Genomic DNA, 26,826 nt, shown 5'->3' with positions numbered 1-26,826 from the left:
TGGGGGTTTCTGAAAATGTTACAAATCAGCCTATTACTAATGCAGATGTACATGATGTACTTAATGTGGAAAGGGATGAGAATGAGCAGGTTAAAGATATGCCAAAATGGTTGTTGCATTCTTTGTGTGACAGTAAATTGGATGCACCTTTGTCTATTCGTACTCGTTCAGGTTCTCGCCAGGCATCTTATGCATCAGATTCTTATGCTTTGGCTTATGTGATGTTGGGGAACCTCTATCTTTTGATGAAGCACAAAATTCAAAAAATTGGATAGCTGCAATCCAATCAAAATATGATGCACTTGTAAAAAATGACACATGGACTTTATGTGATTTGCCTCCTGGCAAAAAGTCCATTGGTACAAAGTGGGTTTACAAGTTGAAACGCAAGCCAGATAGTCAGATTGATCACTATAAGGATCGACTTGTTGCTTTTGGTTATACATAGCAAAAAGGCATAGATTATAAAGAGACTTTTGCTCTTGTCATTACTTGGGCATACAGATTAAGCAGTGTGATGGTGGTATTGCCTTGTGTCAGACAAGTTACATAGATGTTGGGGTAAAGGCGTTGCGCCTTTACCTGATGCCGGACGGTGTCTGGTCATCCGTCCACCGTGAGTGCATACCTTTATTCTTTGTATATGAAGAATAAGGAGCTCCTCACTCATTACTTCCTAAGGTTGCTCCACCCACACTCTCATGCTTCTCCCCTTCCCCACACCGCACCGTATTGCGCACACACGTCCTCACAAGTGGTATCAGAGCTACGGCGACAACGGAACACGTGATGGCTTCTCGGCGAGACGAAAGCGACGGAGCTCGACGACGGTGGTAGAGCTGCATCAGAGTGGATCGGGCGAGATCTCGGATCTCGGCACCTCGACGCATGCAACCCCCACTTGAGCTTTTGGGGATCTTGTAGAGAATCTTGGCAGCAGGGGAAGCTCTGCAGATCGGCTCACTACGAGGCAAGAGAGTGGAGAGATCGAAGCAATCAAAAACTTGGGAGAATCTGCAGAGATTCTCTTTGCAAGAGGAGAATCGACATTTGCAGAGCATAGTGAGCAGAAGGAGCACCGGAGCTTGAAGGAGTCGAAGCAGGTTTTCGAAGTCAACACAAGAGAGTCGAGTGCAGATCTCGCGAGCTTGAGGGTCAAGCAAGCCAATCAAGTGCAAGCATCAGGGCTGTGTGCCAAATCAGCCGAGCAAGGAAAGCTTGAGATTAGGGGATACAGCGCTGCTGAATTGCAGCTCTCAAGTAGCACTGGGAGATTGGGAGCGGGTGGTGTGTGGCACACACACACACACACACTCACACAAATTGAAACTTAGTGGAGAACCCGTCCAAGAGCAGGTCGGCAGCAGAATTGGTGTGTAATCGAGGAGCTGCAGCATTTGAAGTAGCACTGGGAATTGGGAACCCAATTGTGCAGTCAAGAGCAAAGCGGCCAAGCAAGCAAAGGAAATTGGGCCAACAAGCGAGCAAAATTGGGCAGCCTTGCTGAGAAAGCAAAATCGACAGCTTGAGGGCCTGGAAGCCTTCTGTAATTTCGACAGAGCTCGTCAGAGTCTGCAGGTTCGACGGATACAGTCATTTCGTCAGTTTGCAGAAAATTAAAGTTTTTTTTTTAAACTTTGACCACACACACTATTGAGTGCAAGCGGCCACTCCCACAAGTGTCGTCAGCTCGACAACCCGACACCATCCACAAGGCTCTCGACCATCCGGCCCCCCCGCTCACACACACATCCGAGCCTGAGAGAGTTTAAGGGAATGAGAGAGTGCTAGTGAAAGAGCAAGCATAAGAGAGCTTGACGGAGAGAGAGAGAGAGAGAGAGAGAGAGAGAGAGAATAGGGCTTCGATCTCCACCATCGACATTGGAGACTCCCGTCCAGCGGAAGGGAAGGGGGGCGATTCTGACTCAGCTTATTGGCATATCCGGAGCGGATTGGCTCCGAAGATTGGCTTCTTGACTTCGGATCTACGGCCGGGCAGCTCTGAAATTCGACGTTTGGTGAGAGATTCCCACCCAACGGCTTTTTTCTACGGCTACACATTGCCTCCACATTGGTTTTGACATCGATCAGACGGCTATTCGGTTAGCGTGCTTTCACTCGGTGGCATAAGGCGACATTGAGCACTCCCCGCGACGTTTTTGGCTTCAACGATTTTCCAATTTCGGCTTCGATGACACACATACGACACATTCGGCTTCGACGCGGCCCATTCCAGAGTAGGTTTTTCCCTCAAGCGCGCTCAGCTCTTGGAAAGTGTTTTCGGTCAACAAGTTTACCGACCAATGATGTAGTGTGTGCCAATTTTCCAACGATTTTTCTCACGGGTTGCCCAGTTTTTCCAGCATAGCTGATGCGGCACATGTAGTGCCCATGTACGATTGTGTGGAGCATTCCAGAGAGCTTTTTGGCATGGTCTTGTGCAGTTTTATGCTATGTACACATGTGTGGATACAACTTGAGCTCGGCATAGCTCACAGGTAGCAAGTTCACAGGTTTACAGGTGTTTTTGGACAAGTATACGTCCATAGAGTCACTCGATCAAGAGTGAGTTGTTTTGCAAGGCTTTTGGACAGCATATGTAGACCGTTTTGTGGATCATTGAGTGTCTATCTTTATGCAATGTGGTGAGATTTTTTTAGTTTTTGCTCAAGTTTTTGAAAAAGATTTTTTCCAGGCTCTAGCCATGGTTTATGTGTATCCGCAGTTTGCTCTCTGATGGTTTAGTGGTCGAGTTTACTCCCACTCTGGCAGTTATTTACAGTTTTTGGGCTTGCAGTTTGCGTTGAGTTTTGGCTCATTTTACAAAGGAAATTATGTTCGTTTTTTCCCGTCTTCTCGCCATAAAACTTTGCAGTGTTATGCCATCTTGTATAGTGGTCGATATATTTCCATTTTGACAGTGATCGAGTGTTTTCTCTCACTTTGACAGGCTTTGTCAGCTTGGACACAGTTTGGTGTTCTCGTATCTACTCTCGCAGGAGTGAAGATTAGCGTATGCTTGTGTCGCTACAGGTAGACAACCACACGTTTCACAAGTTTTTACAAATTTTTGCAAGCAGTTTCTCTTGGTGGATGCATTTTGAGCTAGTTTGCTCTCTACTTGCGTATATGGTTATGCGTTTTACGCTCGTTTGAGCTGTTTGTTCCAGTTTATGCTTGCAAATGACAGATTGTTGGAGTTGTTTTATGCATATGCGAGCATCGGTTTTGATGCTATTGGTCATGGTTTTCATGATTTTGTAGGGTCGAGTGATCTCCCACTTTGTTGCCATTTTGGCAGTTACTTATGGCAGTAGACATGTGTGACAGTGAGAGACGACGGTCCCGTTCTTACCGCTATGTACGATATTGGCATTGTGGTCACACAAGGCACATTAGGCACCATTGTTTCAAACGTATGAGACATCAGCGGAGATGTATGCGTGATGCAGATACGGCTTTGACACATGTTAGAGAGGCATTTACGGTGACAGTCTATGCCAGTGACGGTGATGTCACGCTTGCCTCGAGTGTGCCTCTTACAGATATGTCTATGGATAGCACACTTTCTCTACAGAGGTTACTAGATAGTGATGTTGCTTTCCATGTCACACCGCATCATGACTGGTTTAGCACCTTCTCTAGTGGCAGTTTTGGTTGTGTGCACTTGGCCGATGGTTCGGCGTTTGACATAGAAGGTGCAGAAGATGTTTGTTTGTCTATTCCCAGTGGTGCGTTATACACGCTACAACATGTGCGCTATGTTCCTCAACTGAGACAAAGCTTGATTTTAGTGAAACAGTTAACAGGTATTGGTTGTCAGACACTTCTTAGAGAGGAGTCTTTCCAGATATATTGCGATTCATTAGTGATTGCTAGAGGAGCCTGTAGTGGCTTGGTATATCCTATGCATGTGTCTGAGGTTCGAGACGACATAGTCTTGGTTTTGTTGCTAGCATGCTTTGAGCAAGAGACGAGACATGTCTCCTTCGCAGGTGAGCTCCACTACGCTCACGAGACAGAGCATTTAGTTGTGCAAGGCGTGCCAATAGACTTTGTAGAGACAAAGGTAGAGCGGCAATGCTCTAGTGAGACACAGCAGATGTTGTCAGAGTTTGTGCATGCAGAGGTAGAGCAGGTCTGCTCCTTATAGACACAGACAAAGATGACAAGCATAGAGTTCTTTGATATGCTCATGCTAGAGCCTGATGAGTTGATACCAGGACACACGGTTCTGCCTATGGGTGAGAGGGATGTAGCCATCCTAGTGTCGACAGTGACACATCCATACGTGATGAGTAGCCTTGATGATGCATTACATGCACATAGCGCATGAGAGGCTAGGACAACTGTGTTTGTGTAGATTTGATCAGTGTTTGGGCATCTCATGTACGACCTACTTGTGTTGAGGCCCCGACCTAGCAGCTCTGCAGTGGGAGCATTTGAGGCGGGGATTGTTAGTCGTACGATGACTAACACTAGGATGACGCTTCGTGGAGCTTTACAGACCATAAAGAGTTGTCTACGAGATTTACATATAGGCTCTAGTGTGGGTATACACACTCGTCTACCACGAGAGCTGATACAAGTGCGTGTATATCAACAAAGTGATCCAATGGGCATAAGTTGAGAGAGCCTCTCACTTAGTTTCTTGTACATATTAGTACTTTAGCTAATAGGTCTCACTTATTGGCGCATCGCCTTTAAGTGAGAGTTTGTTGGGGTAAAGACGTTGCTCCTTTACTTGGGGCCGGACATTTGATGTTCGGCCGTCCGCCCACCGTGAGTACATACCCTTATTCTTTGTATATGAAGAATAAGGAGCTCCTCACTCATTACTCCCTAAGGTTGCTTCACCCACACTCTCATGCTTCTCCCCTTCCCCATACGCACCGCGCATGCACGCATCTGCGTCCTCACAATAGAGACATTACTATGTAAGCTTGGACTTAAGGATTGCAAACCTATTACCACTCCCATGGAAACATGTTTGAAATTGAGTCTTTATGATGTTGGTGATCCTATCGATGTCACTCTTTACTATGTAAGTTTGGATTTGAGGATTGCAAACCTATAGCCAAACATGTTTGAAATTGAGTCTTCATGATGTTGTTGATCCTATCGATGTCACTCTTTTACCAAATTGTTGTTGGATGCCTTATTTATGTATGCAACACAAGGCCAGATATTCAATTTGCAGTCTCACAGGGCAGCAGATTTATGCATAGCCCAGGGTCTAAGCTTTGGTAGGCTATCAAGTGGATCTTTCGCTACTTGAGTGGTACTTTACATATTGGGTTGTTTTATCCCAAGAGGAGATTATTGCCGCCAGATTTACATGTTTTTTCGAACTCATATTGGGCTGGTTGTTTTGACACATGAGTGTCTATGAGTGGTTTTTGTTTCATGCTCAGAAGTTCAAGCATATCATGGTTTAGCAAGAAGCAACCTACTGTTTTCACTTCCAGTTGTGAGGCCGAGTACAGGGCAGTCTTCACAGCTACGGTTGAGTGTGCATGGCTCAGATGCTTTATGGTTGATTTGGATGTTGGACAGAACACTGTCAACATCATCTGCGAGAAACCCAATTTCTCATGTTCGCACAAAGCACATTGAGGTGCATTACCACTATGTCAGGGAGAGACTCTCAGCATGAGAGATCAGTTTGGCTTATGTGCCAACGCAGGACAACCTCGCAGATCTTTTCACAAAGGCATTGCCTCGTGAAAAGTTTCCACAAAGCTTTGGGCTTACTCCCCTTTGTGAACTGGTCATGTGCTCAGGGCATGGCACTTCCCTATACTCTTATGTGCCAGCTCTCGTTTACTGCATCTCTCCCAAGGGGGATTTGTTACCATATACATGTGGTAGTGATGTGTGTGAACACACTTAGAACCGCCGGGGCATTTTGTCCCTCACTAGGAGGTTTTTTCTCCATACATTGTATATACGTCCATCACTCTAGGGCTAACTTATCTTTCCATTGCACACTAAGTAATACTACTCTCTATTGTGATGAGGGTTTAAAGCCTACTAACTTAACTTCTTTGAGCTAAAAATTCACCTTTTCGGAGAATCGAGAGTCACGTCTATTCCTTGTATCCTAGTTACCACCACCAAAAAAGACGACAAAAGTATCATTAGGGTATCTTTATTTTACACTACCCACACTTAATCATTGGAGAATGAAGTATTATGGATAATATTTTAATCGTTCAACTTGGAATATAATAATATGGATAGAAGTAATATGGATAGTATTTCATCCGTTCAACTTGGGATAGAATACACTCACCTCTCAATTTATGATCAATGGCAAACTTTCTCCCTTGGTTTCCTTAGCCCCCTCCGTTGGCAACAATGCCCATTTAACCCACTCCTTTTTGCCATTGCTACACACTCTCTATTTTTCTATCTAGAGCACCTTGTTGACAACCATAGATTTCATCCATGCCTCTTAAACAAATTGAAAGGATTGGCTTTGTGGATGATACTCCTGTATTTCTCAAAGTAACAAATTGCGAACCTTAGCACTATATGCGTGTCTTTCAATTATGCTCTTCATACAAGTTTGCATCTAAACCTTGATAACTCCACTTTAACAGATATTAATGGCTCTAATGATGTTTCCACAAAACAACTTGTGGGCTGGATAAAGCATAAAGCTCACACTAAGATGGTTGCATGGTATTGCTTTGAGTGGCCACCTCATGTTTGATCTAGGATTGTTCAAGTTGTCATCATCCCATATCTTTAATATTAATAGGGTGTATCTTTTCTCATAAAATTATCATGTGTACTAGTTGAATGGTATTAGTTTCCACTAAAGTGATGGGATTTGTCATATAAAATGTATTGATGAAGTTTTGGATCGGCTATTTCAAAATGGCATCATGAAGTTTTGAGTGGCTAGCATATAGTACATGAAGAAACGCAACTTTGTTACACCTTGCAATTAATGGAGGAAATTTTTCCAACATTGGACACTTGGTCTTCCAATCGCTGTCTCATTTTAGAGATCCTTATTATTTGATTTGAAATTTGATCGTCTCCCCAATCCAAGAACTAGTCCACCTCTAAACTTGTTGTAGGGAATTTTCAAGTTGTAGCAAATGAGGATGTGTGAATATGGGGTGTTTGGGCAATTTAATTTTCTCACATGGAGGGTAAGCAATGGGCCTCCACGTAGAGCATACCAACGTTGTTCACAAGCACTGTTCTATTCAAGTTGTGAGAAGTGCTCCTCCATCAATGACTTCAAGCATTGACTATGTCAAGAATGCTCCTATAGTTGTCAGAACTAGCTGGTTGCAAGTTTGTTTTTTTACAAAAATACCCAGTAAAAACTATTGGAACCACAATTCCTGTCAAGCATTGTCAATGGTGTTTATTGTGGCACACCCACATGTGCTTGCATACACAGATATTAGTACTTAATTGGGCTGAGAATGGTTGTTGCAACAATTGAGTTGCTTTCACTATGGAGCATCTAGGGTCAGGTAGGTATTTGCATGAGGTCACAGATTGTGCTCCTTCATTGTGTGAGCACCCACAACCTATGTAATAAATACCCTTTTCATAGTTGGGGAAGGAACTGACATCTCGCCATTCTCTCCTATTTCCTACTTTGTAGTACTCTTCTCTTCTCCTGTAAAAGTCCGTTTTGATTAGTATCAAGCTTGAAAATTTCTAAGTTATTTGTTTTGGACCTTGCCTTGCTCTGACTTCAAGCTATTGACATAGAGAACTTGAAACTCATCCACACCTCAACAGATTCTCTCCCAATCACGAGCAATGACGTCGATTTGTACACCAAAAGCCCATTGGACTTCCCATTTCTGAAAAGGGAATTATCTCATTATAGGCAAAAGAATTTATTTATGTAGTAAAAGCATGCATGACCCTTAGCAAATTGCGACACCCCCTTTGCACCCCTCGTCTTTTCCTAGTGCTGCAACAGCAAATTGCGACACCAATGTCTTCTATGTCAGTATTGATAAGGGGAGTTTCGCACACAGGCAGGCAGGGTTTTCACTAAATCTCGTCTTTTTGCTGTTTGCTCGCTGCGTGAACACTCAACTGGGTGGGCGTAGAGAGAGAGAACTCTCCCCATTTCGCCACAGTTAAAATACTAGCAGGGCATAGATTGACATTACAAGGCGGGGGTAAACTTTGCCTTGTGCGAACTGCCAATCAAACCAGCAAACGTTTCTAGAATGCTGATGGCGCTGTGTGTGTGTGTGTGTGTGTGTGTGTGTGTGAGAGAGAGAGAGAGAAGGGTGTACAAGGGGACTGTATAAATATAATAAGTGTACAAATAGTCATGTTCACCACAAACGTGGGGTGGAGTGGCCTGCACGATGTACGCCACTTAAACATGACCATATCGTGCCAGTGATTCTATATAAATGGCCCCTCTTTGAACTGCTGGAAGTTGGTGTCCCCAAGCCACGCCTCCCTGGACCCTTTCCAATCCCCTTCCCTAACAAGCAACTCCATGTAAGTAGCAGTATCAAGCTCTCTTCATTGTGCAATGTATTGATGTTGCTCCATTCATTTATGTATATTGCACGCTTGCAAGATTGGATTCTCATAATTGACAAACCTAGTCCACAAAGACCTGTGCCTGTTCATGCCCATCCCCAACCATGGCTTTGCATAGCCCCTGTAATGTACCGCTGCTGCTTCTTGGGCACCATTTGCAAACTCAGAAAGAGCGTCATCAAGGTCAATCACATGACACACAGATTCATCCCATACGTGGGAGTTGCTCTCGCGTAGTACAGTCAGCCCATCCCATATGTCCAGTTCGACCGTCTGCAACCACCACCAAACAAGTCTATGTTAGATTCGTTCTCCATGGAGACCGCACATAAAACCATGGGAGTACTGATTGCATACCAGCGTTTCGCTGAGTCCTTGCCTTCTCCATTCCCCCAAGTCAACCATGTTCATGCAGGCCCAACCAAGTGTACCACCAAAGTTGTTGCTTGTCTCACATGATCCCACTGCTCCAATCACCTTCTTGTGTAGGTCTTCTTCCCACAGATGAGACAGATCCTTCCGCACAACAATGTCATCATCTAAAACCAAAACCTTCTCAAGTCTGGGGAAAATTCTCGGCAATTCATAGTACAGTCCCAGTCTTTTCATCATGTCTACACCTTCCTCCTGCTTTAGTTGAGCTTTTACCATGGGTAGTTTCAAGTATTTTCCGGAAAACCCGTGAAGACCCAAGGACGTGCGCGACAAATTCAATTTTTCCAAGTTCTCAACTTCAACAGTAGCTTTGTCAGGATTGTTCCTCTGAAACCACATTCGCATAGCTGCATAGTTGAGACCATCTGTTAGCACATGGAAGACCTGCCGATGGGGTTCCTATGTCACACAAAGCAGCAAGTTACTCGAGCACAATTCTCAGAATCCTTAAGGACCACCACAAAACAACATCCCAACCTTTGCAGTATACACCGTAGAATTTATAATAACTGTAGCGGCAAGAATGTTTTCCGTGTAGATGACATAATGCATAAGGCCACTGTTGTCTATCTTAGTCTGATCCTGAAAGACTGGTCCTTCTCCAAGGTGGTCGTAAAACTGGATCGTTAACTGCAAGGCAAGGCAATGAAAACCCTTTGGCATTGTCCTCACTGCAAGTCTACCCAAATTCTTGTTCTCTTCCTCCAATGCTGAGACCTTGTCCTCAGTTACCATCACAGATGACCGCAACCTCTTTGTCACATCTTCACATTTGTTGTGGGGCCGCTCAGTAGCTCTCGACAAAACTTGCCTCAATGCTCTTATCTTCTCAGGAGCGCTAATATCAAATTCTCTCTTAGAAATGGTCCATCACATGGAGAAAGGTCATCAAACATCTTGGATACTGTTTTCTAAACCAGAAATGTGCAAAGCATCTACATGTGTACCTCTTTGGAAGCTGTGCATCGACAGCTGAAGCTCCAAGAGCTCGCTCATTTTGTTTTATTTGATACCGTAACTCCCTCAAAAGTCTCGGGTGCTTGTTAAGCCTCTCAAGATTTGCTATTTTTTTCGCTGACTGTATTTGTTCTTGCATAGCCTGCACAAGCAAACTTGAACCTTGGAGCTCATCCCGCATAGAGCCTTTGGTGTTCAAAAGTTCTCGCTTAGGTTGAGACCCTGACATGAACCCAGTTTTCCAGCCTTCGTCCGGCAGCAGATTGCCATCTTCTTGCTGCAAGCAAGCACATAAGAAAATCCTTCGTAAGATAAACATTTACTGTAATCTTTGAAGGAGGAATAGACGAAAAGTGACATCGGCGCAAGCATATAAATACTTTGAGAAGGTCAGCAAAGTCTCAATTCCACTGTAAAAGAGGGGCTTCAAACGCTTAAACAAAACACACGATCAAGACATACAAACCCCTATTAAAGAAAGAAAATAATGACACAAGACGAATCCGGTATATGCATGTATACAGACAAATCCATGAAAAGCCAACATTCACCTTTGAAGGAAAGTGCAAGTTATAAACTTGGGGTAGTCATCCACGAGACTACTCCATCCTGTATAGTATCAACCACATACTGCAACATCCTGATGTCGTTATTGCACATTCAGACATGACTTCAAAAAATTCCCTTGCTTAAAGAATAAATACAAAACAACTACTACTTGACAAAGACTTAGACAAAAGAGATGGGTGAAATAAATTAGAGAAGCTTGCTTGAATGATAGTTGAACCTTTGTACAAAAAGTCAACTGATTGTCACTCACATCAAAAGACAAGAGCACAAAGATTCCATTCCTAAACTACTAACTCATACAACAACATAGACATGAGACAAAGTAAACTTCTTACTTCCTATTATAAAACATAAAATGAAAAGAGATTGCACAATGTGCAGACCTGGATGACACGATATACATATAGAAATGTGCTCCAACAGCATACAAACTTGGAATGAAGCAATGCACAACCAAATTACACGTGATTTGAAAAGCTTGACGACATGCGACCTTAAACTTCACTCCTTGTCCAAACAGGAAGCTAAAGATCATCACGCTTGTCCAAATAAGATCATCACCTTCTCTTGCACCGGCTACAACATCCCTGCTCAGGTCATCAGCACCCAGAAGTAGGTGCACGTTTGTATATATTTATTTTTCATTAGAATGAACTTATGAAAACTATCACATTCCGCACGCAAACTGAGGCATGGTAGAGGCTAGCACTTGCCAAGTAAGAAAAAGTGTACAAAAATTACAAATACCTCACAATAAGGGGGATTTTTAACTCCCCACATTTAATGAATAGTTCTAAGCACTCCAAAAGCAAAAAAATGTTGTCAAACAGTAAGCAAGTTCTTGAGCTCCTCACTAGTTATTCTACAACATTTCTAACAACGAAATGTAAAATAAACTCACTAGTAACTACATTGTAGAAAAGATCAAGCTTTTGACGAGGTCCTATCAAAGATTTTCTTTCAACAAAGAAATAAGATGGCAAGGTTGAACAACAAAAGCAGATATACTACTGAAGACTAGAGAAAATCTAAAAATGATTTAGGATGAATAAGACAGTATCTCGCAAACAGAGAAACGTTGGAAGTAATATAAGGCCTACCGGTAATATTCAGGTTGGCTTGCAGTGTTTACCATAAATATCTACCTCCAAACCGGAAGGAGGTTAATCAATCTTACTAGAAAAGCATAAGAGTTGGGACCTACTTACACCACGGCATTTCAGTAACTAAAAGAGAAGTTAACCACATGACTTGTTTTGGTACTTCAAGATCTACAAAAGCCTTTTGAGGTGCATTAGATTACATGTGGTGGCAGTATGGGAGTGGCGTTGATGCAGGATGACCGCTTATGAGAGCCATCTTCTTGTCACCCTTCTAATCGCTCGGAGAGTCATGTGCTTCATATGACATGTTTGGTTTGAGGAGAATCAAATGAAGACACCTCGTAATTTGACACCTCTTTCTAGGTGTTTTTAGACTTTGTGTTCCGTTGGGTCTTGGACCTTGAGTTCGTGCACAGAACAATGGACTCGGCATTCCATTGTGACTTATGCTTGCATGTACATGCCTGGAAATGCTATGTGGGCTAGCTTTTCAGAGAGTCTAGTACCATCCTGTACTTGCACAGGAGTATCATCTCGCCATAGCATATATATGTGCTTGTGTGCCCATGCCATCTTTTTGAAGGAATGCATGAATAGTTTCGAAAAATGTGTTAAGACTTACACCACTCTGCTGCTTCACAGGTCTAGGGCATACATGTACGGCTAGTGTGCCTCCGGGCTGGCCACCCATGCTTGCATATGCATATAGGCTGCATTGTCCGGCCGCCCATCATATTTCTTTTCTTGTTGGGTCGTGGGGGATTTTATTTGGCATTGTCCTACCTCCCCTTGGGCACCTATTTATAGGACCAAGGGGGTACCCACTTCCATAATACTGATTATACTGAGGGTCTTCCAGCGTTTTCTTTAAACAGCAGCATTTCTGAAATTTGCCTGCAAGAGGAGGTGGCACCACATTCTGGACAGCTTCCACCGCAACGGAATGCTTTGCCATCTACGTTTTTGCAGGAAACCTTTAGATCTGTTGTTCCCTCTGCTAGCGCTAGGGCTTGGACCCCTTTTCCTCGCCGGAAATGCCTTTTCTCCATTTGCGTGTTAGATATAAATCTGCGTTTTTGGACAGCTGCTGCGTTTTTTTGCAGCAGGAGGGCAGCACTCAGCTTTGCTCCACCAGATCTTGCCTACACCGAACCGGCTTGGCATCCGGTGTCTCGCCTGGCCTAATCCTCTCCATATACCACTCATTTCTGCCATACACCTGCTTTTTTCTCTGTTTTCAGTCCTCCGACGGCTGTGCCTAGACATACACGGCCCGCGTACAAGCCCACAAGGTTGCCATAACACTTCCTAGGCTACCTAAACCCTAGAAGTAGGATCAGCTTGTCCACATGCACATAGGGCTAGATGTGCACGTGACACCAACAATACCCATTAGTACCTCAGCAGCACCACAACACAAGTACCCATCGTCGCAGTACCCCAGCATCTAGCACCCCTTGCGTATTGGCTTGGCTCCTGCCTAGCTCAACGTGGGGATCATCAGGACCTCCGTATCCTTAGCACCCAAGTACCTTCAGTACCCAACAATACCCGCAATACCAAGCACCAAGTACCCGCAGTACCCAACACCAAGTACTCGCAATAACAAGCACTTAGCCTCTCAAGTACCAAGCAACCGTAGTACCCCTCAACATCTACCACAGTAAACGTCAATATCTCAGCACTACCAAGCATCTACATCAAGTACCCATTAGCATCTCAACATCTCAGCATTTAGCATCATTGTATCAGCATTGTGCAAGAAATGAAGCAAGTACTTGCTCTGGCAACAGAGCAAGGGGACCCTTGAGGGTGGTTGGGACCCGACATGTGATGTCGAATCTCTCTCTCTCTCTCTCTCTCTCTCTCTCTCTCTCTCTCTCTCTCTCTCTCTCTGTGTGTGTCTCTCTCATTCATTGTCTTTAGTTTCAATTTCTCTTTCAAGTGAAGTAAGTAACCCTTGTGTTTGTGCACAGTACTAGATCCGAGCTAAATCCTTAAAACACTTCCGCTGCATCTGACACATCTACTCGCAAACATTGAATTGCCTCCTAGATCAACTACTCCCTTGTTGGTTATCGGCCAGCCTTTGCTGCCCCAACTCGGATCGTGTAAACCAAACTACAAACCAAATCGATGCTCATAGAGCGAATGGCCGGATATGCAAACATTGATGTCCACGGAGGTTACAGGCCAGCCTATGCTGTCCCTACTACCCGGAAAGATTGGGGAAAACAACGCCAATTGGGAGATGAAGATGGATATGTCCTTTGGAATGCCCACGAACCATGGCAAGTCCTCTGTATGATGTCTCATGAAATAGCCAAGTAACTCCTCAAAGATAGAGGCTCCTCTTGGGGCTTCTACTAGATTGTCGTATGATGGAAGCTCTAGATGAATCCTCGTCTCTGCAACGGATGTGGCTGCGAATGTAGGCTCACGATGCCTCTGAATTCCTGCAGTGGTTGCCTTGGATTGAAAACCCTTTGGCTCCGGATTGATGGCCACCGATTGCTAAGAAGATGCAGATGGTGGGGACCCGATGTGTTGCCAAAGATGTGTACAGATCAATGACGATGCAATGCCTCCTCTCGAATGATGGAATTCTCCAAGAAAATGAGAAAGATGGTTGTTCAAACAATGCCAAGAGTTCAAAGCTAATAGGCTAATCTGTATGGCGCCTTTTTTTTGTCGTCATAGGCCGCTAACAAATCCTAGTACTCGCAATCTGCATCTTCATGTTTCCAATGCATGTCTTCAACGATGCGATCTGTCATGTTGAAGAAGTTATGACTGCTTGATATAATAAAGAAATATTGAAAGGGGCGCCAGGTTTTGAAGCCAGTACCTCTGGGCATGGAACTACGTTGGGCCGTGTCGACTCAAGTTTTAAAGTTGTGAATTATTTTAAGTGATTCTCTCGTGTGTCATGTCGGATTCTCGGCTTGGGGTGCCCAAGCCTATGACACCTTGGGCGAAATGCTACAACACACACTCAAACACTAGAGAGGGAAAAAAATTTCAAAGATTAGCGAATTCATGCAATATCTTCAAAGCTATGATACCAATGTCAAGGGCAACGGAATTGAAATGGTGAAGATCTAAGTTTTACACTTTCACAAATCTTTATTTCTTTCCTTGCATTAGTGATTGCTTAGCATGAATGATGGTTCTTTTTACTTTTTCCTGAAGAGTGGGAATCAGAGAGAGTGGTCGAGATGTGGAGAGAGAGAGAGAGAGAGAGAGAGAGAGAGAGAGAGAATGTTGTTGGGGTAAGCCGTTTAGCTTACACTCGATGCGTGACCAACTCCTAAAGCCAAGCATATCAACCATGCACCATTATGTGCATGAATGCATCCCACTACATAGAATTCCCTAATTATATGCTTCTTTATAGTCACATGCTATAGTCACATGCCATAGCCACATGATATTTGACCCTTCTCCCACATGTGATGGAAATCGCTTTCTAGCATTAAATGCCACGTGATATTTGACCCTTCTCTCACATGTGATGAAAATCACTTTCTAGCATTAAATGCCACCTTTCCACTCTAAGCCTATATAAGGCCATATTGCTTAGCTTGTATTTGACTCTTTTCACCTTAATCAATCAAGCGAGTCTATTTTCATTGAGTGCTCTCTCTCTAATTTGTTTCTCCTAATTAATATGAAACTCTCACTACCATGAATGCAACTAATCTTTTTCCACCTTAATCAAAACCTTACAAGTGGTATCAAAGCTTGTAAGTAATTAGTATCTCCTAATTACGTTAAATAGATCCCTAAGCAAGATTTAGTGCTCTCTCTCCCTAAGCACTAAATCAATTCATGACTCTTTTCAAATTAGACTAGTATAACTCAATTCTAGTCATCTCCATCATTGGGTTTGGGCAAGTCTACACGGCCACTACCCTCGCCGATGATTACCAATAATCGAATTGAGTTCTAGTTGTGTGTGTTCTTTTCTTTTCTTTTACTACTTGTTTGACTTGCTTGATAACAATCAATACTTGTATATACACGAGTGCATGTGAAGCCCTCATCAAGAGCTTTTGGATGGATGTACTCATGCTCTATTTAACACAAGCATCAAGCAATGGCGCCTTGATTAATCTTGCATGATTTTGTGCTTTATTTTTGCTCACTACCAATTGATCAAGTGTGTGTGTGTGCGCCATTTGAAGGCATGAATGTGTGTGTGTATACCCTTTAGAAAGGGGTGTTGAAGTCAAAGAGCCATCAAAGGCCACGTGGGACCCTCCCCGTTTGAGGCACATGGCCTAAAAGAGGCATGTGCGATGTCCACAAAAACATTGATAAGTTCAACAGTGTCGGATTTCACACCTAGCAGACAAAGGTCAAAGGAGTCCTCATGAAGAAAGATCTTTGGAGCATCGTAAAACCGCCATCCGGTTCGGGGGAAGCCTTGACATAAACCTTGAATGCTAGGAACCAAAAGAATCCTAGAGATTCCAAAGGTAAAGTGCACATTGTGGAGGAAGAAGAAGAAACAAGGGAAGTCAACACTACCTATTATGACGATGTATTGTAATGGGTTTTAGACACTTCCCCAAACCCGAAGTTTGGAGGTAAGACCTACCCTCTCTTGCATCAGATTCCACCTTATTGTCTTCTAAATCAATGGCTGACGCTCAAACTCCTATGATGTCCTAAGCATTTGCTTGACGAGACTTTTCCTCATTTCACCCATATACCCCATTGGAAACGAATAAAGGGTGAGCAATGAGAAAAAGACAAAGGAGCATCTATAAAAGGGAGCATATGTAAAAATATATCGTACACATCTCTCTCTCTCTCTCTCTCTCTCTCTCTCTCTCTCTCTCTCTCTCTCTCTCTCTCTCTCTCTCAAGTGTGGTATATTGGTTATGCCATTTCCCTCTTGAATAACAGGTCTTGAGTTCAACTCCTCGTCGGCTAGATCTTTAAGGTCTTTTAGGATAGTTTCCTACGACGTTAAAACTCTCTCTCTCTCTCTCTCTCTCTCTCTCTCTCTCTCTCTCTCTCTCTCTCTCTCTCTCTCTCTCTCTCTCTCTCTCTCTCTTTCGGTATTTCTTTATATTGCATCAACTTCCTACAGCTATCTGAAGATGGATTTGTGATTCGCCCGAGCTACATGGATACCCACCTGTCTCATGGTTTGAGATGTGCTATTGGTCAGATTCGTACATCCTCACACCAGCTGGAAATTGAATTTGGCAGATTTAGGGGAATCCCACCTAAGAGCAGAATTTGAAAGTTATGCGAAATGGAGCCAGAGACAGAATTACACTACATATGCCATTGCACCGTATACTATGAGATACGTGGGCATTTCCATTGCCTATTTAAAGAAGGCTTTGGACCTCTAGATAGAGTCATGCAATACCAAGATCAAAGATGCTTAGGCTTGTACCTACTGGAAATACATCGGCACAGGGATAACCTAATGAGAAGACAAAGAGCACTACAGCCTCAGAGGCAGATCACAGATTTCTTCGGATCGAGAGAAGCAGGAGTGGAAGGAGAAGCAAGAGACCAGCAGCCAGCACAAAGGAGTACCCTCATCCATACCAAAGGCACCCTCATTGATAGGGCGATTGAGCTTAGGAAATCGAGACGACCACGACCGAGATGCAGAAGCACACTTCACCGGAGGAGACTACAACAAAGGATTAGAAGCATTCTAGCCAGACACCCAGAATGCTCCTAAGAAGTTTATTTAATACTTTGTATTTAGTTTTTCACATTTATTTTCACACTTGCACACTTTTCACACTTAGTACTTTAGTACTAAGGTACCCAGACTTTGTAACAGATTCACCACTTTTGTATCAGTTTGGTCTCATAGGTCATTCTGGCCTTTTTGAAGACGTTAATATAACATTTCATTTCATTTCATTTCTCTCTCTCTCGAGCCTTCTAACCATTTGCATTACATAAAATCGACCATAGGTCCATATACAAGATGCAATCACTTCCGACGAGTGATCAGACGGAAACAAAGAGAATATCACAAGACGGGCACCACGTGCCAATAGAAAAGAGCAGACTGAACAGACTTTTAGCACTTCAATAAAAACAGAACTGAGAGAGAGAGAAAGAGACGACACGTGACACGGAGTGGCGGAATTCCACCCCAGAGAGTATTGGCCCCAAACCTTGGCGGCCCTTTCGGTATTTCTTTATATTGCATCAACACAGTACAAGCCGATACTCCAGACTCTGCACCTTCACCAGGAAGCATGCCAGAGAATGAGCCCTTAGCACATATTCAAAGGCCCTAGGCCCCAAAAGCAGTTTACAGTAAAAAGCCTTCAAACTCAAAAGCATCTGGTCCAAAAGCAAAGCCAAAAAGCTGCTAGCGAAATTTACGAAAATCCGTACAGCTGCCACGTCATCAGTCAACGCAAAACGCGGAAATCCTTACAGCTTGCCACGTCATCAGTCAGCGTAATTTTTGGAAACCTGCCACGTCATCAATTCCACGCAATTCCTTCCTTGTGTGTGTGTGGTCCTGCTTTATTTTAATCCTTTATGTCACTTGGGGCCCCATCGGACGGGGTCCCCATAAGTTGGTAGGACTTCTTCTTCTCTTACTTCTTCTTCTTAGGGTTTAGGCCCCTCGGCCGACATCTGCAAGTTGGCTCCCTTCTTCAGGGCTTTGACACGTCAGCAATTTGTGACATCTCCCCTTCTTGAAAGAGAGTAATCGTCCGCGATTACAGCATATCTGCAAAACAACTCAAGTTAGCTCAAAAATTTCCGAGGGTCATTCCGAGGGACAATCAGTTTGCTCTTTTTGTTAAGGAGTTAGCTTCTCCTTTCGGCTCTTTTGATCAAGGAGTTAGCTTCTCCTTTCGTCCAGATCGGAATTCTTGATATTCCGGCGTAGTAAAATTAGCCATCACACCTAGACCGTACTGATCTTCCACGGGTGTCTTGATGCAGTAAAATTACATACCCAGGCAATCTCATCCAATTAGGAATATTCAGTGGTTGGCACATCACAATGCAACACAAATGCTCACTTATGAATGTTACAAGACATAGAAAACATAAAGCCGCCAATAAAAGAGTCCCCCCGCTAATAATCATCGAGGTCCGAGTCATGAGCTATTCAACGACTCCCTCATCACTCCTCCCGCAAATAGCCTAAAAATGTATGGGCCATGAGATATAGAGGCCTTTTACAACCAAACGCCCCCAGATCGCAGCCTGCGTCGTTTGGAGGTGCTGAGAGTAGCCACTGCTCAGACTTCTTAACACTCCCCCCATAAATAACCATGCAGGTCCAGGCCATGAGTAACAACACTTTTCAATCATTCAATACTCCCCTCGCAAATAACCACAAGGGTCCGGGCCATGAGTATGAACAAGCATTCTCAAACATCATTTCTCACCCTCCACCCGGGAGTAAAATCACCAATCATTGAAACCAGTATTAAAACCAAAGTCAAACATTTCAAATCGGCACCAAGACAGGTTCAAAACAAATACCATCCATTTCAAACAAATTTCAAACAAAGTTTCAAACAATACTTTCTCAAACAAAGTTCAAATGTATCTAACTATAAAACAACTAGAGAGTTCATTCACGGTTTTGTTCAGACAACCGAACTTTGAGGACAACTGGCTTGCCCTTCTGAATCACGGTGATGGTACGATTCCGAACCTGGAGAGTCGCATCATTCTTGTCATGCCAAGGCATGCCTAACAGAACATCACAATTGTCCAACTTCATGATGTGGAAATCAGTTTTTCCATGATAATCTTCAAGAGTCATTGGACAAGCACCAATGAGCGGTACCACCGTACCACTTTCTGAGTTTGCCCCATGGCTAGCTCAGCTTCAATTTCTCCACCCTCTGCATCATAATCAAAGTGCATCTGCTTTAAGAATCCTAGATGGATGAAGTTCTCTATAGCTCTGGGGTGAAAATAAGGGCTTTGAAGCCATTGACTTTGCCATATGCTAGACACAATTCATTTGTACTTTCAAGGCGTATGCCATAGATGTCAGGTACTAATCCAATAGCCGGTTTAGCTCGTTTGGCTGGAGATGATCTTGGGTTTCTATCGACCGTCGACGCGGGAGTCGGCTCCGCGGGTCTGTCAGTGCGTTAGGGACAACCAAAATAGTTTGTCTTGTTCGAAAGCATCCAAAACATCGGCCTTCTTGTAGTAAGGTGTCTCGTTGTTAAGGTGTCATACGAGGCCTTTGTGGTTGACTTTCACGAGACTCTCGAGGATTTTTTCTTTGTTGGCGAGAGTTGTGGTTAGTGGCCGGAGATTCTTCTGTGGTAAACTCTAGCTTTCCCTTCATCGGTTTGTAGCCGATTGCGGCATGGTCCATAAGTTCTTGCATAGTGGAGACTTGCTTGGATAGACAATATTCCTACAATGGTGATGGTAGTCCAATGGTGTATTGCTCGCATTGGGCCTCCAAGGGAACAGATCTAAAGGACACCGGAAGGTACACGTCGAGAAACCTTTGGTTATATTCGTCCATGGTTTCGGTGGCAAGCATTTTCAAGTTGCCCCACTCTGCCAAAATCCGAACTTCATAGAAGTCATGTAACTACGTGCAAAAACTCTCTTGAAAGCTTGCCAGTCCTTGGAGCATGCAGTTGTGTCGTGATTGAACTCCACCATTGCATAGCATTATCTTTAAGAAATCCCGCTGCTCGAGAAATCTTGGATTCTTCTGTATAGTTCCCTAAAGCATAGATGTTGTCGAATTGCTGTAGGAACTGCAATGCTTTCTTGCGATCTTTCACCGCGAAAAAAGTGAAAAATTTGACTGTCATGCCGCCATTTTTGAAATCTTTGGGTTGGTTAGGCGCATATCTCGGGTATGGATAATAAGGGTATCCATATGGGCTCCAACCATTGTAGCCTGGTGGCGGTGGTGGTGGTGGTGGTGGAGGTGGGGGCAATGGCGTGGCAAATGCGGTTGCACTGGATCAAGGTCAAATGGCTGCACCATATTCCTAAAAACTCCTCCGATCGGAACAGACGACTGAGAAGGTTGTCGGTTGGAAGCTCTCGTACTTTCTGATGCCTGAGGAGGAGATACCACCTGGGACATCAGAGGGGGTAACATGTAGTTCAAAAATTGTTAAAAACTTTGTAGCATCGGAAGATTCTATTGAGGATGCCGCGAAAGAATGTCGTGAAGTTCGTTGAGCAGAAACTGCAAATATTCCATGAATTCCAAGTCTTGGATTCTTTATGGCTTATGCTTTGTAAGACATGAGCGGTGAAGACGGGGGCGCACCTGATACGCAATGAAGTAAGGGTGGGAGTGGCTAATAAGTCCGGGGTCGCTGGCTGGCGATACCTCAAATAAAATTCCAATAGCTTTGTCTGCTCTTTTGTAGGACCGGTATGCTTTCAAAAAAGCAAACACCTAATGCTCCAATACCACTGTCACAAGAAGGGCACCACGTGCCAATAGAAAAGAGCAAACTGAACAAACTTTTAGCACTTCAATAAAAACAAAAGAGAGAGAGAGAGAGAGACGACACGTGACACGGAGTGGCGGAATTCCACCCCAGAGAGTATTGGCCCCAAACCTTGGCGTCCCTTTCGGTATTTCTTTATATTGCATCAACACAGTACAAGCCGGTACTCCAGACTCTGCACCTTCACCAGGAAGCATGCCAGAGAATGAGCCCTTAGCACATATTTAAAGGCCTAGGTCCCAAAAGCAGTTTACAGTAAAAAGCCTCAAACTCAAAAGCATCTGGTCCAAAAGCAAAGCCAAAAAGTTGTCAGTGTAATTTACGAAAAACCGTACAGCTGTCAAGTCTCAGTCAGTGCAAAACACGGAAATCCGTACAGCCTGCCACGTCATCAATCAGCGTAATTTTCGAAAATATGCCACGTCATCAGTTCCACGCAATTCCTTCCTTGTGTGTGTGTGGTCCTGCTTTACTTTAATCCTTTATGTCACTTGGGGCCCCATCAGACGGGGTCCCCATAAGTTGGTAGGACTTCTTCTTCTGTTACTTGTTCTTCTTAGGGTTTAGGCCCCTCGGCCGACATCTGCAAGTTGGCTCCCTTCTTCAGGCTTTGACACGTTAGCAATTTGTGACAGAGAACCGCAATCTACACACTTGGCGACACTTTTAGTACTTCAAGACAACTTGAAAAACTGAGAGAAGACGACACGGCATGGCGGAGTTTTAAGCCAAGACGCTTTGGCCCCAAAGATTGGCGTCCCTTTCAGTATTTGTTTATTATTGACTTGCAAAGGTACAACTCCTGAGGGTCCGACACTCTCCAAGACTCTTACGTCAAGATGCTCCCGAGGAGTGGCTCCTAGGACACTTATAATTTACAAGGGATGCCCAAAAGCATCATATCCAAAAGCACTTAATCCTAAAAGCATCGGCTCTCAAAAGCTAGCTCTAAAATCTATCAATTTCAACTAGCGCATTCGCGAAATTCCGTACAGTATGCCACGTCACAAGCCAACGCAATTTGCGCAAATTCCGTACGACAGCCACGTAGCACGTTTTAAGCAAATTTATTAGTGTGTGCGCGCCTTTTGTAGTTTAGGCCCCTCGACAAGAGCTTCTAAGTTGCTAGGGGTTAGGATTTTTAATCCTAACCCATTTGATAAAAGGGTCCTCTCGGTAGGAATTTTCATCCTAACCCATTATATAAATGGGTCCTCTCATTAGAACTTCATACATTGGGTTTTTTTCAGTTTCTTCTTCTTTTCTCTAGGTTTTAGGCCCCTTGGCCAAGATCTGCAAAACACGGTCAAGTTAGTCCAACTTCCAAGACCCAAAGATCACTTGGATGTCTTGGCATCATGCAGATGACTTCAAATACAAATACCACATAGAGAGAATTGATCATGACAGAGGATTCCAGCTTTGACCAAGAGATTGTCATGGACCACCTTCCTAGGGAGAGTGAATCTATGACATGCCAGACGTACGCATTGATCCAATGCGTCTATGACCTCGACGCAGAAACCCTAACCCTAAAACCTGTCACATACCCCCTTCTAAAATCTCGATTGCGGATTACAATAAAGTGCTCATACTTCTAGCATTCATGCAACCTAAATCTCACATTAGTCATGCATTCTTGTGTCATGATGGCCGTGCACACACATAAAAGCGAGCTGCAGACACCTCGGTTGCGTTTGAAAATCGATCTTATGGCCAGTTTCTTAGCCAATGCCTTAAAATGTTCATTGGATCTTGCTTCAATGTTGATCACACACCCAAGATCATAGTCTTAACCAATGCCTATAAAAGGTCATTGGATCCTTCTTGTGGTGCGTGCACACACCCAAGATCCTCATACTCCCAGTCAATCTCGAAAGTATGTCTTTTTGAATGCGACGTTCATCCAAAGTCTGTGGAGAGTCACCGAAGTGAACATCTACCTCATTCAGAAGCATGTCATCGCCATACCATGTCAAATTCATAATCATAATCATAATCATTATTTATCCTTCCTCATCATTATATATTCATTTAAGTTTCATAAAACGAAACAAAATTCATGGTTCTTATCGTCAATCCAAAAATTGTCGGATTCATTCATAAGCCACTGTCGCTCCCAGTTGCTTTCAAATGCAAATTCCTCGCCATCTCATTCTCGATTTCACAAATACTTGCAGATTTATGTGTTCCGGTGAGTGATCGAACGGAAAAGCAAAGATAACAGCAATCTACACACTTGGCAACACTTTTAGTACTTCAAGACAACTTGAAAAACTGAGAGAGAAGACGACAGGGGACAGCGGAGTTCTGAGCCAAGACACACTGGCCCCAAAGACCGGCGCCCCTTTTGGTATTTCTTTATTATTACCTTGCAAAGGTACAACTCTCTAGGGTCCGACTTTCTCCCAGACTCTACATCCAGATGCTCCCAAGGAGTGGCCCCTAGCGCACTTATAAATTACAAGGGATGCCCAAAAGCAGATCCCCAAAAGCATCATATCTAAAAGCACTTAATCCTAAAGCATCTGCTCTCAAAAGCTAGCGCTAAAATCTGCCAATTTCAGCCAATGCAATTTGCAGAATTCCATACAGCATGCCACGTCACCAGCCAGCACAATTTGCAAAAATCCCATACCGAAGCCACGTGGCAGGTTCTACACAAATTTATTAGTGTGTGAGTGCCTTTTGTCGGTTAGGCCCCTCGGCAAGAACCTCAAGTTGCTAGGGCTAGGAGTTTTAATCCTAACCCATTTAATGGGTCCTCTTGATAAAACTTCATAAGTTGGATTTTCTACAGTCTCTTCTTTTTTCCCTAGGTTTTAGGCCCCGCCGAGATCTGCAAAACACGGTCAAGTTAGTCCAAGACCCGAAGGTCACCCACATGTCCTGGCATCATGCAAGCGACTTCGGATGCAAATACCACATAGAGAGAATTGATCACGGCACAGAGGATTCCGGCTTTGAGAAAGAAGTTATCATGGACCACCTTCCTAGGGAGAGTGAATCTATGACTAGCCAGGCGTACGCATTGATCCGATGCGTCTATGACCTCGACGCAAAAACCCTAACCCTAAAACCATTCACACAAGAGATATGGGAAATATCTAAAAGCTATACAACGAGACCATGGGGCAAAATCTCAAAACAAACCATAAGATATATCTAGGGATAAAGATACTCTAATCAAGAAGTGAAATGTAGCTATCTAACTTGTAATAAGCCCGCACAAATGTGCCCAAAGCTCTGTCCACCGCAAGTGATGTAGCGAAAACCTTAATGTAGAGTGCAATGTATCTGATTGATGTAAAGCATCTGCTCTAAAAACCTCCTGTAGCAGGTCGCAAAAGCCAAGGGACTGTGAGACCCCTAGGCTATGCCTCAAAAATCATATGCATCCACTCTTAATGTTTCTTTGTGGCACTCCAAAAAAGGATGCAGATCTACGGCAGCTCCATACTGTAAGAGAGGCACGAGCGATCCGATCATCGTCCACCACAAAAGCCAAGGGAAGGTACCGAGATGCGCATCCCTCTAACCAAACCAATTTCCCCAAGGCCTCTCTCTCTCTCTCTCTCTCTCTCTCTCTCTCTCTCTCTCTCTCTCTCTCTCTCTCTCTCTCTCATTTTTTTCCGCAAGAAAAGCGGATGTACTATATACAAAAGAGACCTCTAGAGATGCTCAATGGCCTATCACTCAGAGGGTGCACAAAGAGGGATAACAATGTGAGGGCTATGTAGATATCAAGGTGGCCTGTATGACAAATGCAAAATGAACCACTAGGGAGGTGCATAATGCCCTGTGATGTGGGCATGATCCTGACTAAAAAGAACTGACGATCTCGCCCATGTGTGAAGAAAGGAACATCTTCCGCTCTCCGTTGCCTGGAGGAGTCTGCTGAAGTATCCCATTGGCTGCAAAGAGTATGTAGCAACTCAATCCAAATGATTGTCAAAGTGGTGGATGTAGGAAAAGATTGTGAGCCCAGAGTGTGACCACAACGAGCCTTCCCCATGGTCCAAAGAGTGACATTGGAGATAATAGTAAAAATTGTATCCCGCTAGTAAAGTTCCAACTCATGACCTACGTGAACAACGTGAGTTAGCAAAACATGCAAATCATTTCTTTGTACACTAAGAGTAATCTAAAAGTTATGAGCTTTTTGTTAGTAAAGAGAACGTCAAGAGCCAAGTTGCGTGTATGCGAGTTGTGAAAATTCGTAGGTTCTCATTGATCCCATCCAAGAGTCAAAATCTGAAAAAACTTAAGTTCAAAAAAATCAAGGACAAATAGAATCAGGGAGTGATTGGATAGAGATGTAAACAAGCTCTCTTAAGAGGCCAAAAGGTTTTATTTAGACATAGATGGTGGAAACCTTGTACAAACACACATACACAAGAGCTTAGCTCATGGGTCGTAACAATGGCATGATTTGAGTAGAAAGTTAAAAATTAGCTGCTTATTTAAACCTTTTATTAAGCAACTATACAAGAGCTTCAAACACTCTGTAAAACTGCATCCTAGACTTAGATGCTTGGAATGAAAGTATTGGCTCAAAAGCTAAGCCTTCCCCCTTTATTTGGAGTATTAGAGGATACAGCTTTATGCCTGTACTCTTGAATTTCTCGTTTTTAGAGCACAAAAAAGAAGCTTTCTTCAATATCCATCCCTTGCATAATTATGCAAAGCGTACATGTAAATACTGAATGGAGAATGATTCCATTCATCTAGTAGTTCGTAGAGTCTTGCTGTACCAACTGCCCCTTGGTTACCTTCACAAAACTTTCTATATAATTCAAGTTTTTATCTCAAGTGCATCATCCCCCAACTCCTGAGCGATCGATTATAACAGGCAGTATGTAAGCTCGTGTCAATCCTAAAACCACAAGCGTATAGGACTAATTTTCTCAGCTCATGGACTATTGGAAGAATGCTACCATAGTGCATAGTCCTTGGAAATACGCCCTGTGACTATTCTTCAGCTTACTGCTTCCCCATCCAATTAGCCCTCACAACTCAAAGCACTAGAGGAGCCATGATCAAAACCGACTTGAGTGCGTGAGAACGAGTGGAGAATAGAGAAGAAAAAATTGGACTCACAAGCTTTGAAGGCATGGCCCTAACCACATGTCGATCCAGAGCTGCCATAAATAACAAACAATTTACCCAGTGATCAAGTTGGCCATCTCAAGACACAGAGTTAAAGACAGAAGGATCGTACCGTGCCCCTCAACTGCAACGATCAGCAGGAAGAAGAAAAGCGCAGTGCCTCTTGAGCACAATACCATGGCGATGCGCAGTGGCGATTGTGGGAGAGTACAGAAAAGGAGGTTGAGTGAGGTGAGTGGTGAGGCGCACCACTTTGTTTCTTGGAGAATTACATTCAGAATCCATCCAAGTAGGTAAACTAAGGCCCCTGTCACACTGGACAGGCAATTTGCGGCCATGTTGAGATGGCGTGTTGGGATTCGGCGAGGGAAAAGTGAAAGTTGGCTTCGTGAGCTTGTTAGAGGGGCGGGCTAGCTTGCTCGACCAACTTTTGATAACAGCAGCCAAGCTTCAAAAGTAAGCGCGCGAAGATGCATGATAGGATTTGACCCCATGCGATCAGCCCGCATTGCGGAGACGCGTCCACTTGGCTGCGCACTGTTCAGTGCATCTGACGCGCATGCTTTTGTTTAAGTCCCTTGTGTGACAAAAATGGTGGCGGCCACCTGCAAAAGTGAAGGTGAGTGGTGAGGCGCACCACT

The 26,826-nt window shown here is 43.8% G+C and overlaps 2 protein-coding genes across 4 annotated transcripts; one reads left to right on the top strand and one right to left on the bottom strand.

Annotated features, from left to right (window-relative positions):
- The first annotated feature begins 335 nt into the window (after positions 1-335).
- Positions 336-4,656, top strand: LOC147433501 (uncharacterized). The gene has a single exon (XM_086490185.1). It carries the CDS (start codon positions 3,308-3,310, stop codon positions 4,151-4,153), a length of 846 nt encoding a protein of 281 aa, XP_086346311.1. The 5' UTR covers positions 336-3,307; the 3' UTR covers positions 4,154-4,656.
- Positions 4,657-8,278: 3,622 nt separating this feature from the next.
- Positions 8,279-26,450, bottom strand: LOC147433500 (polygalacturonate 4-alpha-galacturonosyltransferase-like). Of its 3 annotated transcripts, none has more exons than XM_086490183.1 (7): positions 26,298-26,450; positions 26,177-26,217; positions 11,000-11,093; positions 9,927-10,213; positions 9,457-9,817; positions 8,902-9,378; positions 8,279-8,817 (listed from the first exon to the last, which is right to left on the bottom strand). In XM_086490183.1, exons 2-7 carry the CDS (start codon positions 26,203-26,205, stop codon positions 8,554-8,556), a joined length of 1,512 nt encoding a protein of 503 aa, XP_086346309.1. In that variant the 5' UTR covers positions 26,206-26,217; positions 26,298-26,450; the 3' UTR covers positions 8,279-8,553. The 3 variants fall into 3 exon arrangements, with proteins under 3 accessions (XP_086346309.1, XP_086346310.1, XP_086346308.1); XM_086490184.1 differs by lacking the exon at positions 11,000-11,093 and adding an exon at positions 10,488-10,576 and having other exon boundaries at positions 26,298-26,383; XM_086490182.1 differs by lacking the exon at positions 11,000-11,093 and having other exon boundaries at positions 26,298-26,412.
- Positions 26,451-26,826: the final 376 nt, after the last annotated feature.

This window comes from Adiantum capillus-veneris, chromosome 19 (genome assembly GCF_014529385.1).
Source record: "Adiantum capillus-veneris isolate H3 chromosome 19, ASM1452938v2, whole genome shotgun sequence".
Lineage (NCBI taxonomy): Eukaryota > Viridiplantae > Streptophyta > Polypodiopsida > Polypodiales > Pteridaceae > Adiantum > Adiantum capillus-veneris.
This window is presented reverse-complemented; position numbering and strand designations above follow the sequence as displayed.

What these genes read in the sequence shown, in the direction of transcription:
- LOC147433501 (XM_086490185.1), top strand. Translation starts at nt 3,308, where the DNA reads ATGGCAGTAGACATGTGTGACAGTGAGAGACGACGGTCCCGTTCTTAC.
- LOC147433500 (XM_086490183.1), bottom strand. Translation starts at nt 26,205, where the DNA reads ATGTGGTTAGGGCCATGCCTTCAAAGCTT. An exon ending in GACAAGGAGTGAAGTTTAAG is followed by an intron (nt 10,214 to 10,999) that starts GTCGCATGTCGT and finishes GCTTGCTTGCAG; the next exon opens with CAAGAAGATGGCAATCTGCT. An exon ending in GATGCACAGCTTCCAAAGAG is followed by an intron (nt 9,818 to 9,926) that starts GTACACATGTAG and finishes ATTTGATATTAG; the next exon opens with CGCTCCTGAGAAGATAAGAG.